Source organism: Saimiri boliviensis, chromosome 9 (assembly GCF_048565385.1).
Source record: "Saimiri boliviensis isolate mSaiBol1 chromosome 9, mSaiBol1.pri, whole genome shotgun sequence".
Classification (NCBI taxonomy): Eukaryota; Metazoa; Chordata; class Mammalia; order Primates; family Cebidae; genus Saimiri; species Saimiri boliviensis.
The window spans coordinates 90,818,936-90,831,709 of NC_133457.1; the positions used below are offsets into that span (position 1 = coordinate 90,818,936).

General features: G+C 38.1%; 1 protein-coding gene across 2 annotated transcripts in view; it reads left to right on the forward strand.

The window, feature by feature from the left end:
• GPCPD1 (glycerophosphocholine phosphodiesterase 1) overlaps positions 1-12,774 on the forward strand; it is a 70,881-nt gene that overhangs the window by 40,632 nt on the left and 17,475 nt on the right. For both annotated transcript variants that reach the window (XM_039479591.2, XM_074406279.1), the window contains 6 exons: positions 166-258; positions 3,943-4,020; positions 4,699-4,738; positions 6,986-7,047; positions 10,786-10,851; positions 12,210-12,346. In XM_039479591.2, the coding sequence (XP_039335525.1) occupies positions 166-258; positions 3,943-4,020; positions 4,699-4,738; positions 6,986-7,047; positions 10,786-10,851; positions 12,210-12,346 (476 nt within the window). The remainder of the gene's footprint in view (positions 1-165; positions 259-3,942; positions 4,021-4,698; positions 4,739-6,985; positions 7,048-10,785; positions 10,852-12,209; positions 12,347-12,774) is intronic.

Genomic DNA, 12,774 nt, shown 5'->3' on the forward strand with positions numbered 1-12,774 from the left:
AGAGAAAAGCCGTTGTTTTAAGATAATACATTACATTTTAGAAAAATCTTGCTTTTTTGTACAGATCCATAATTTTATAGTGACCAAAAATTTCTTATGTTCTTGCAGTTTGAGATGTACTGTGTACCAGGCAATGTTTTTCAAATACTTGTTTCCTTTTGTCAGGGTGCAGCCTTTGTAGAATTTGATGTACACCTTTCAAAGGACTTCGTGCCTGTGGTATATCATGATCTTACCTGTTGTTTGACTATGAAAAAGGTATGTTGAAATTTCTTTATTTTATTTTTTTTTTCATAATAGACACCTACAGAAGAAGTTTCTTCATTTCAAACTGTTAATGTTAGGTAAAAGGTTTAAAAACTAGGACGTTTGTGTATTTTTAATTACTTATTAAATAGAATTGGTTCATTTATTTTCTTGGTGAATTACTGCTAGTGTTCCCTGCCATGCTCTTACAACGCTGAGTGAGTGATGATATGGAAATACTGCCTTCCTAGAGTAGGGTCTGTTGCTGAATATACTTTACTGTGTTACAGAAAAAGGACATTCCAGGTGGTTTCTGTAGCAGCCTGTTTGTGCTACTATATTGAGGCGAGAGAAGAAGACTTGTAGTGTTTATTTTCTAGGATCCCAGCTGTTTCTGCTTCAAGCTTCTTCTACAGTTAATAAGGCCAGTAAGCCACAGTGAAAAATTCAAAAGGTGGTTTGGAGTTAGATGCTGAAGGGCCTCAGTCAAGAGGTTTAGACTCAAGAACTAGGGAGGTAAGAAATACTTTTTAGCTGGCCAGGCACGGTGGCTGATGCCTATAATCCCAGCACTTTGGGAGGCTGAGGCAGGTGGATCACCTGAGGTCAGGAGTTCAAGAACAGCCTGACCAGCATGGAGAAACCTCACCTCTACTAAAAATACAAAAATTTGCCAGGCATGGTGGCGCATGCCTATAATCCCAGCTACTCGGGAGGCTGAGGCAGGAGAATTGCTTGAACCCAGGAGGCTGAGGTTGCAGTAAGCTGAGATTGTACCATTACACTCCAGCCTGGATAACAAGAGTGAAAACACTGTCTAAAAAAAAAAAAAAAAAAAAAAACGAAATGTTCAAGACTAATGTTTTGGTAGCTGATATAATAGGAACTTCAGAGGATAGAGACTGCAGGCAGGGGCAGCAGCAATGTGGGCTACAGGTAAGGTAAGCCTGAATTTGAGTAAGCGACTGGAAGAATGGAAAAGAGAGTGTAAGGAAGCGGAGACCAGAGGAGATTTAAAATTTTATATAGTTTTTAAAAAACGGTGATTGTTTTTGTACAAACATAATTGAGATAACGATATTGTCCCTAAACAATATATTGTCCCTGACTGATACTTAAGTGATTTCTCAGGGAAGGATTTCATTTCTAGAAGGGTTCATTCCACATTTTCTCTAAAACCATGTTGGGTATTAATTTCCAACTGAGTTGATTTAAAGTTAGGCCAGTTTGCTAACATCGCTGTACCAGATACTGCCTGTTGTATTAAAGAATGTGACAAGGAACCTGGCACCACCTGCTAGTGGATTTTAATCAGAGTTCCTAGGGGTTGGATTATTATGATGTATAGGAAAGGACCCTTTGTTTCTGTGAAAGTATATTAGGAGAAGGAAGGAAGGAAGGGAGGGAAGGAAAGAAGAAAAGGAAGGAAAGGAGGGAGGGAGGGAGATGCATCTAATTAGATTACGTAAGTAGAATGACCACCCACTTGGAACAGGTCGTTTTTGCCATGGAAGAACATTAATGAAAAGATAAATGAAAAAGAGTGAAGTGATAAATGATCTTATTAGCCAAGATCGAGATTAATTGATCTAGCTGCAGTTTGTTTGTTTATGAATTTATTTTTTGAGTCTGAGTCTTGCTGTATCACCTAGAGTGGAGTGCAGTGGTGTGATCTTGGCTCACTGCAACCTCTGACTCCTGGGTTCAAGTGATTCTCCTGTCTCAGCCTCTTAAGTAGCTGGGACTGCAGGTGCACGCTACCATGCCAAGCTTATTTTGGTTTTGTTAGTTTGTTTTTGTTTTGAGATGGAGTCTAGCTCTGTTGCCTAGGCTGGAGTGCAGTGGCATGATCTTGACTCACTGCAATCCCCGCCTCCCGGGTTCAAGCGATTCTCCTGCCTCAGCCTCCCTAGTAGCTGGGATTACAGGTGCCCGCCACCTCGCCTGGCCAATTTTTGTATTTTTTAGTAGAGGCAGGGCTTCACCATCTTGGCCAGGCTGGTCTTGAACTCTTGACCTCAGGTGATCTGTCTGCCTCAGTCTCCCAAAGTGTTGGGATTACAGGCATGAGCCACTGTGCCTGACCGAGCTATAATTTATGTCTAAAAATCAGTGAGAGTTCAAGTATTTTAATTCCCTATTTTCACTAGGCTATCTCTTGATCTGAAGTTGAACCTGAATGAAATAATTGGGAAATGAAAGCAATGAATTTTTATATTGAATTTTAATTTTTAAGCTGGTATTTTTCTTATTAAAAACAATTCAAGTTCATTAAAAAAAATAAGTATTTCAGAAGGTTATAAAATGAAAAATAAATTGTTCCTGTTTTTCCTTGTTCTTACTCCCTTACTCTTTTTTTTTTTTTTTTTTTTTTTTTTTTCCCGAGACTGAGTTTCGCTCTTGTTACCCAGGCTGGAGTGCAATGGCGCGACCTCGGCTCATAGCAACCTCCGCCTCCTGGGTTCAGGCGATTCTCCTGCCTCAGCTTCCTGAGCAGCTGGGATTGCAGGCATGCGCCACCATGCCTAGCTAATTTTTTTTTGTATTTTTAGTAGAGATGTGGTTTCACCATGTTGACCAGGATGGTCTCAATCTCTTGACCTTGTGATCCACCTGCCTTGGCCTCCCAAAGTGCTGGGATTACAGGCTTGAGCCACCGTTCCCGGCCACTCCCTTACTCTTAATAGTTACTTGTACATTCCAGAAAAACCTTACGCATGTACAGGTTCATGCCAATGTACGTGAATGAATATATATGTGATGGATTTTAGTATATTTGTTGCACAGATGATTTGTTGGTGATACCTTAAGTCATTTCTGTTGAAGTGCCTTCAACAGAGTGACATTTGATCATTTGATAGACATCAAAACCTAAAACAACAGATTTGCTTGTAGGGGAAAGATGATTATCAGCATGCTTGTTAAGTATTAGTGTTTATAGCTAATAAGACAATTTTTTCATGACACCTGATGTGTCTGCTGTTTTTAATCAAATGTTTAAAAGGCTTCGACAAGATTAGGAACAGCCAGGCGTGGTGGGTCACCCCTGTAATCCCAGCACTTTGGGAGGCCCAGGCGGGTGAATCACAAGGTTGTGTTTGAGACCCTCCTGGCCAACATGGTGAAACCCTGCATGGTGGTGCATGCCAGTAGTCCCAGTTGCTTGGAAGGCTGAGGCAGGAGAATCACTTGAACCCAGGAGGTGGAGATTTCGGTGAGCCAAGATTGCACCACTGCACTCCAGTCTGGTAACAGCGAGACTCTGTCTCAAAAAATAAAAGATTAGGAAGTGACAGAAATAAATTTTATATAGTACTTTCATATGTTGATTTCCTAGTCATGTAGCATGGGTAAGTGTCAAACAAAATGTATAGACAGCATAACAAGAATTGGGGAAATGACTGACTTCTGGTTCTGTTCTCAGTTGTCTTCAGTGCTACACTTTCTCCCTGCTGTTCTTTTCTTGCAGGTATTCTACACTTGCAATAAAAACAAAAGCCAGAATATGAGGGCTAGGAGGTGGTATTAGGTTAGAAGGGCTCTCCTGCATGGGCTCAGTGTGGCTACTAACAGTTATTCTCATTGTTGAGTAAATAGAGATGCTAGGCCTGTCTAGTGTAAGCATTCAGTAATAATTTAGAGCTCACTTTTAACTTTATTCTTTCTTTCTTTCTTTCTTTCTTTTTTTTTTTTTAGAAATTTGATGCTGATCCAGTTGAATTATTTGAAATTCCAGTAAAAGAATTAACATTTGACCAACTCCAGTTGTTAAAGGTAGTAATAGTAGCATGAAATGTAAATTATCCTTTAGCTTTAGGACTATTGTACTTGCTAGTATATGGTAATGTTCTCTGCACATGGAGATGGCTGTTATATTTAATGTGTACGGTGTGTGCTTTGGCGTTCTGTTCTGTTTGGGATAATGGGTCTGTGTTGGTCCCGCTGTCTTCTCCAACCATATCCATGGACCCCATTGGTTTTTGTATTTATGAAGGAACGAACTAGACCACAAATTCTGGTAGGCCACAGGGGCTAGCTAGCTCTTCTCACTCATAGCCTTAGGTTGCTTCTGTTCTGCAGTAGCCCTTCTTCATATAATAGTCATTATTTTACAATAGGTTTTTTATGCGGTAGTTGGTAAATATATGTTAATTTCTAATAACCTTTGAATATTTTGCATCATGTAATTTTACATGGTTCCTCTTCCTATCCCCATTAGGTACCTAAATAAATGCATGATTAACTATAAACAGTTATCTAATAGAGAATTTTTATATTCCGTTGATCATTATCTAACATATGTATATGCATACGTAAAGTATATACAATGGTTTGTGCTTATTCTATATAGACTTTTTTTTATCTTGCTAGTTTTTCAAGTTATAGTTCTGTTAACCATCTCTTCATAAGCTAAGGCTTCTTTTCTGATTTCATTCCGTTTGTGTTTCCTAGCTCACTCATGTGACGGCACTGAAATCTAAGGATCGGAAAGGTATGCACCAATATGGAAACACTGTTTTCCTTTTGTAGTTAGCATTAATAGGATTTTTAAAATCCATTTTAGCACGTACTCGGTCATTTTAATGAATATAAAACTGGGTCTTCTAAATGTAATTTGATAGTTCTGAAATTAATTTGTGTTAGTTTTCTACTGAATATGTATCATGTGTATAGTAACCATTGTATTGCTTTTTTTAGCTTGACGATCAAATTATTAATACCTATCAGTCTTTCCAAACATTCTTAACCATTACAAAGTGGAAAGTAAATCAACTGTAGAATCCAGTTTCAGAGTCAGTTTGAACCAGCTCTGTTATTTGCCTGCTATGACTGTAGGTTAGCTTTCCTCAAAGCTTGTGCTGCCTAGCACATCCCTTTATAATTTCACTTTACTTTCTACTCCCATAGAAATTAATAGCTGTGCCATTCATATGAGGCTTATTGCATTCATTTTTAAGTCCTTTATTTTCATATATGTCCCTTCTTTTCAACTAGAATGTAAGCCCCTCACAGGTAGGAAAATGTTTTTATATTCCCAGAGACTGGTGGTAGTATACATACAGTAGGTGTATTATAGATACAGATGTTTATAATAATTGTGATAACCATACAGGTTTTTTTGTTTGTTTTGAGATGAAGTCTGACACCCACACTGGAGTGCAGTGGTACAATCTCAGCTCACTGTAACCCCTGCCTCCCAGGTTCAAGCAATTCTCCTGCCTCAGCCTTTCCAATAGCTGGGACTGCAGGTGCACATCGCCACACCTGGCTAATTTTTTGTATTTTAGGAGAAACGGGGTTTCATGGTGTTGCCCAGGCTGGTCTCAAACTCCTGAGCTCTGGCAATCTGCTTGCCTCAGCCTCCTAAACTGCTGGGATTACTGGTGTGAGCCACCACGCCCGGCAACCTGCAGTTTTAATATCTTTATAAAGATTGTGAAGTGCTTAAGACCAAAGATTATCCCCACCCAGAACATAAATGTAACTGTGTAGACTTACAGGTATTTCATGACTCTTAGTAATAAAATGAATTTTACCTTTAGCTTATTCTACTAGAAAATTTTACATGATTTAATCTTTAAATTTGTAATACAGGTTTTGTGTGTGTTTTTAAGAAAAACTTGATATTTTAATTTTTTCCACTTTTGGAAAATAATTTTTGGTCTGTATTGATAATGTTAACAGAAGCACAGTAGTAGCTATATATTCTCCTAATTTTTAATTTCTGAGCTGATTTTAGTATTTCAAATAGAAGCCTTAGCAAAATCACACAGCTTATTTCTGTGTGAGTAGTACTTTAGTACAAATTTTATAAAGAAAACAATTTATAAGAAAAAATAATCACTCTTGCGTCTGCAGTCTGGTGTCTATTAATCGTTGCAAATTGGTTTTCGTGCAGGTTGCTTATTTAGAAAATGGATTTTTTTTTTTTTTTTTTTTTTTGAGACGGAGTTTCGCTCTCGTTACCCAGGCTGGAGTGCAATGGCGCGATCTCGGCTCACCGCAACCTCCGCCTCCTGGGCTCAGGCAATTCTCCTGCCTCAGCCTCCTGAGTAGCTGGGATTACAGGCTCGTGCCACCATGCCCAGCTAATTTTTTGTATCTTTAGTAGAGACGGGGTTTCACCATGTTGACCAGGATGGTCTCGATCTCTCGACCTCCTGATCCACCCGCCTCAGCCTCCCAAAGTGCTGGGATTACAGGCTTGAGCCACCGCGCCCAGCTAGAAAATGGATTTTTAATGCTTAATAAATACAAGAACCTTTAAAAATCCTGTGTATATGAGATGGGCATAGTGGCTCACTCCTGTAATCCCAGCACTTTTGGAGGCTGAGTTGGGAGAATTGCTTGAGGCCAGGAGTTCAAGATCAGCCTGAGGAATGTAGACCCCATTTCTACAAAAGATTTTTTAAAATGAGCTGGATGTGATAGTGCATGCCTGTGGGCACACATAGCTACTCAGGAGTCTGAGACTGGAGGATTGCTTGAGCCCACTTCAGTTTGAGGCTGCACTGAGTAAGGATTATGCCACTGTTTCAGCCTGGATGACAGAGTGAGACCCTATTTCTAAAAAAAAAAAAAAAAAAAAGTAAAAGAATCTCAGAATTGCTTAGTGCTCTCGAACTTACACAATCTCTTTCTCTTTCTTTCCCTCTCTTTTTGGTGCTAAGGATTTAGGAAAGCTCTTAGTGATATACTGGTATTTTATTTACTAAGATCTTCTATTTTAAAATTTCAGAATCTGTGGTCCAGGAGGAAAATTCCTTTTCAGAAAATCAGCCATTTCCTTCTCTTAAGATGGTAAGTTATTGAGGAAAACCAAGGCAAGGCTTTTCTTAATTTTCTTATGTATCAATAATTTACTTTTGTTTCTTAAGATGATCCTACAAAGGCTGTGTTAAAGACAACGTTAATATAAATTTATCATCATTGGTGCTTGTAGAGAAGAGCCTTTTTTTTTTTTTTTCTTTAAGACGGTCTCACTTTGTCACCCAGGCCGAGTGTAGTAGCATGATCAAGGCTCACTGCAGCCTCAACTTCCTTGGCTGAAACGATCCTCCCACCTCACTCAGTCTCTCAAGTAGCTGGGACTGCAGGTGTGCACCATTATGCCTAGCTAGTTTTTTAATTTTTTGTAGAGATGGGTCTCACCTTGTTGCTCAGGCTGGTCTTGAACCTCTAGACTTGTGCTGTCATTCAGCCTCAGCCTCCCTAAGAGTTACAAATACAGGCATGAGCCAACACACCCTGTGCTATTTATTTTTCTTTCCCCAAGAGTAACTTCTACTCAAATGAATAAAAATTCCCGTCAGTATGTTAATTTGGTACGAGTAGCAAGCAAATCCATGTATTTGTTTATAAATGAAAAGGAAGAGGGCACAGGTATCGGGGTGAGAGAAAGGTGATGGTGGGAGAGGCAGTTATACAATGTTTTATACTGCTTAGTTTTGGGAGAGAGGCGAGTTTCTTCAAAGAAAATAAGTGGCCTCTTAGTTAAAATGAGATTGAAATTTCAGAAATGTACTCTGAGAAAGTAGATCTTCACACAAAAACCAACATGCAGATTTAAAAACCAGACACAGTTTAATACAGGAATACCCTTGACAGCATCAGGAGAGCCCACACATATGCAAAAAGATGCTGGCTCTGCTTTTGTTCTGCCGACTCCAGTTTCTAAATTCTGGTCTTTCTCATTGTCTTTTTCTGTCCATGTCAGGTATAATAGATTTCTTTCTTTCTTTTCTTTTCTTTTTTTCTCTTTTTCTTTTTTTTTTTTTTTTAAACGGAGTTTGTTGCCCAGGCTGGAATGCAGTGATACTATCTCAGCTCACTGAAACCTCCGCCTCCCAGGTTCAAGCAATTCTCCTACCTCAGCTTCCTGAGTAGCTCGGATTACAGGCGCACATCACCACGCCTGGCTACTTTTTGTATTTTTTTGAGACGGAGTTATTACCCAGGCTGGAGTGCAATGGCGCGATGTCGGCTCACTGCAACCTCCGCCTCCTGGGTTCAGGCAATTCTCCTGCCTCAGCCTCCTGAGTAGCTGGGATTACAGGCACGCACTACCATGCCCAGCTAATTTTTTGTATTTTTAGTAGAAAAAGAGTTTTGCCATGTTGACCAGGCTAGAGATTTCTTAAGCAAAAATAGGTAATTTTGGTTTACCATAATATGGAAATTCTTATTTGGGGAATGGAGCTTATTAACTTGATGGGTTTTATATAGTATATTAGCCACTTGCTAAAATGTGTGTGTATAAATATATGTATATGATTTAGAAAGGAAAGACATGACAATATTTAATGTATAACAAAGACTTTGTTAAAATATGTAGGCATATATTTCTTGAGGAGTTCATAAAACAATCTAAATCATTAAAATCTCAGTGATTAATGGTGAATTAAGTAATGATTATTCACTGCAAAAAGGATGCAAAAAGAGAGCCCCTGCAATTAATATTATCCTGGTGCATTTAAAACATCATTTTTGGCTGGGCATGGTGGCTCATGCCTGTAATCCCAGCACTTTGGAAGGCCAGGGTAGGAAGATGGCTTAAGCCCAGGAGGTTAAGGCTGCAGTGAGCTGTGATTGTGCCACTGCACTCTAGCCTGGGCAATAGAGATCCTGTTTCAAAAATAAATAAGCAAAATATAATTTGTATAATTTTTTTTTTTTTTTTTTTTGAGACGGAGTTTCACTCTTGTTACCCAGGCTGGAGTGCAATGGCGCGATCTCGGCTCACTGCAACCTCTGCCTGGCAATTCTCCTGCCTCAGCCTCCTGAGCTGGGATTACAGGCACGTGCCACCATGCCCAGCTAATTTTTTGTATTTTTAGTAGAGACGGGGTTTCACCAGGTTGACCAGGATGGTCTCGATCTCTTGACCTCGTGATCCACCCGCCTCGGCCTCCCAAAGTGCTGGGATTACAGGCTTGAGCCACTGCGCCCGGCCTAATTTGTATAATTTTTAAGATATTTATGAAGCCCATCTAAGTAAGATCATTTCTTCTAATTCAATTTTCTAAAATCATTTGTTTCTTAGAAATCACATGATTCCCAGAAAAAAAATTTTCGATTGTAATACAGGTTTGACAACCTTTTAGTCAAATAAGTTAAAACTCACAAACTCATTTACTCACTTTGCCATCATCATCATTCAATCACAAATTTTAATGCCAAAATAATACCAAATATCTCCTTATACAGACACTTTTCCAGCAAATTTGCTGTTTAGCAATCTCGACACTAATATATTGTCCTAATCTTTCTCATTTTGCATTAGTCCAGCAAAAACATGACAGATATGTTAAATAAGCCTTTAGATACAGGAAAAAATAAGTCCCACACAGAATTGAATACAAACTGTTTTAGGTGCTGTACTTTATATGCAGCTGTTTAGAGAAGACCCAGAGCTAGATGCCAGATCACCAGACTCCCAGGCTATGTTCTTACCACTATATTATTCTGTTTGTATGCATTTATTTGCTGTTAAAATTAAGTAATGATTATTCACTGCAAAAAGAGAGCCCCTGCAATGAACATTATCCTGGTGCATTTAAAACATCATTTTTTATGTTTATGCCTGGCCAACGTGGTAAAACCCCATCTCTACTAAAATACAAAAAATTAGCCAGGAATAATGGCAGGCATGTGTAATCCCAGCCACTCTGGAGGCTGAAGCAGGAGAATTGCTTGAACCCTGGAGGTGGAGGTTGCAGTGAACCAAGATTGCACCACTGCATTTCAGCCTGGGTGACAGACTGAGACTACAATTCAAAAATAATGATAAAACTTAATCTCTGTCAAATTCATTTTGCCCTGAGCATATTTATGTGTATGCCTGGCCTTCATGTTTAAGACTGAACAAGACCATTCTTTGGAGGTCACTGACCAAGTTTCATATTTTCAATGTCATTTTCTAGTTACAACTGCCAAAATAACCTGATGGCAAAGTGTCTGGATAGTTTAGTTTAGATACGTTGATGGCATTTGTCATTTATATGAATTATAACCTTTTTGATTTATGAGCTGCAGCATAATCTTTTCATTTGGGGATACATCTTTTCAAGGTGTTATGGTATTTGTTTAGTATCGTCACCTTCAAAACAATCTAAAAATCATGGGTTTTCATACATTTTAGACAAATAGACTGACATCACCAAATGCAATGTAGAATACATGACAAATGTCTTGAATTCACGATGTTGCCTCTCGTGGTAGAGTTCACTTTGGCTGTTCACTAGTAATGGTGAAAAGGATTTGAGGTTAAGGACCATGTTTATGTTGGTCAGTTATCACAGATGGTGCCTGAGTCTCCTGCTTTTGCTGCTTAATTTCTTTTGAACTTATTTAATGTAATAATTTACCAGGTTGTCCCTTTGAGTATGGCAAAATGTTTGTGCATTATACACAAAACATTTTATTGCTGCTAATGATATGTTCCTAATGTTTTTAGTAATAATTCTATTTTTCTTGTTTTCTTATTCTGCTATCCATCTCTCCAAAAACAAAATTCACCACCAACAAACCAAACTCTAGGTTTTAGAGTCTTTGCCAGAAGATGTAGGGTTTAACATTGAAATAAAATGGATCTGCCAACAAAGGGTAAGTAAGTCTCTATGCAGCACATTCTGTACTCTCTCCGTCCTTTCTAAACAAATCTTTCATTCCTATCTTTGTATTTTAATGGAGTAAGCTAAACTGAAATCTCAATGTGGCTTCTTCCATCAAGCACAATGCTTATTGGACCTTTTAAATAAAACCTATCTTACACTCATGCTAGTTTGTGAGTACTTCAAATTAATGATGAATGTTGTAGAAATTTCCATTTACATGTGTCTTGTGTGCACAGTATGTTGGTTTTGGGGAGATACTTATAAAGTGGACGGTCACATCTCTTGGATTTAATTTTTAGTTATTTCCTGTCTAATGTGTTTTAAATAATTTTCTAAGCAGTTTTCTATTGGTAATAGTAGCTAGTAATAATTACTCAGGAAAAAAAATTTCTGCAGTTTTAAATCATTTCCAAATTTAGTCATTTCTTTGTTCAACAAGTATTTTTTGAAAACCTGCTATGGGCCAGGCATTTTCCAAGTGCTGGGGACAAGTAGTGCACAAAAGAGAATAAAGCTTTTTCTTGCTGGGACTTATATTTCAGTTGTGGAAAACAATTAGCTAACTATTGAATATATCAGAGAGTATGTACAAATTGATGAGATGCGTGGGGTGTTGGAAGTAGTTGATTCAGATGTCATGATTGGGCATTGAATTGGTTTCGGTCAGAATAATCTATAATTGCCCTCAAGTCATGCTGTTTGTGACAAGCTGGTCCTCATTAATGTAGTGAATGCTCAACCAAGGTTTCCCTAATATGTGCTTTTTAGTTTTCTGAGCTAGAATGATTTCAGTGACTGGTACTTAACCCATTTAATATTTGAATGTCAATAGAGCTGGTTTGGTGTCTTGGCTATGTTTATTGAATTATTTTAATTAATTTTTGGTTGCTTGATATGCCCAAGACCCAAAGAATGAGACTTTTAAACTGGTAATTAACAATTAGTAGGAGCATTTTGTTAATGTGTTGGCAAATGAAATGTCCTATCATTTATGGAAATAAAGTCATAGTGGATTGCAAAATTCTAGAGTTTTAGCTTTTAACTTTTATTATAGAGTTTTAGATTTTATTAAAACTTTAATGCAAAAGTCTATTGATGTTATAGTTAATAGTAACTTGCTTTTTGTGTGAGAGTCTGTATAACTGAATTATGATCTGTGTCATCACTAAACAGCTGTGTGATCATGGGCAGATCACTTAATCTTTTCAGGTTTCATCATCTGTAAAATAATAGTTGGACTGGATGAGGACTTTTTTTCTATCACAGTTTGCCAGAATAAAAACAGAGTTTCTAGGACTGTGATTTTACGGTGTGCGGTGACTTTATTTTGCTATCTCTTTCACATAGGATGGAATGTGGGATGGTAACTTATCAACATATTTTGACATGAATCTGTTTTTGGATATAATTTTAAAAACTGTTTTAGAAAATTCTGGGAAGAGGAGAATAGTGTTTTCTTCATTTGATGCAGATATTTGCACAATGTGAGTAATACTCAGGTTTTTTTTTCCTGTAAGAGTGTGTCTAGGACTTAAGTCACCAATCTGGAGGTGGGGTAGTTGTCCAGCTTTCCCCCTTGATCTGTCCTCTCAAATCATGTCAGGTTGTGTGTATTCTCATGTCCTTTCTTGACTGCTTGCTAGCATGCCTACTACTCCTGTGAAGTCCACATCTACTGGGTCCTAGAGACTTATACCCTTTATTTTACAGGCATGTCATACGCTCCTTACCGTGTTGTAAGCTCCCAAGAGCTTTATAACTGCTGATTTCTGAGAAAATTTTAGCTCTTGTATAGAAAGATTTTAAATTTATCTTTTATCAAATAAATTTTTTTTTTGCGATAGGATTTCACTCTGTCACCCAGGCTACAGGGGTGCAATTATGACTCACTGCAGCCCTGACCTCCTTGGGC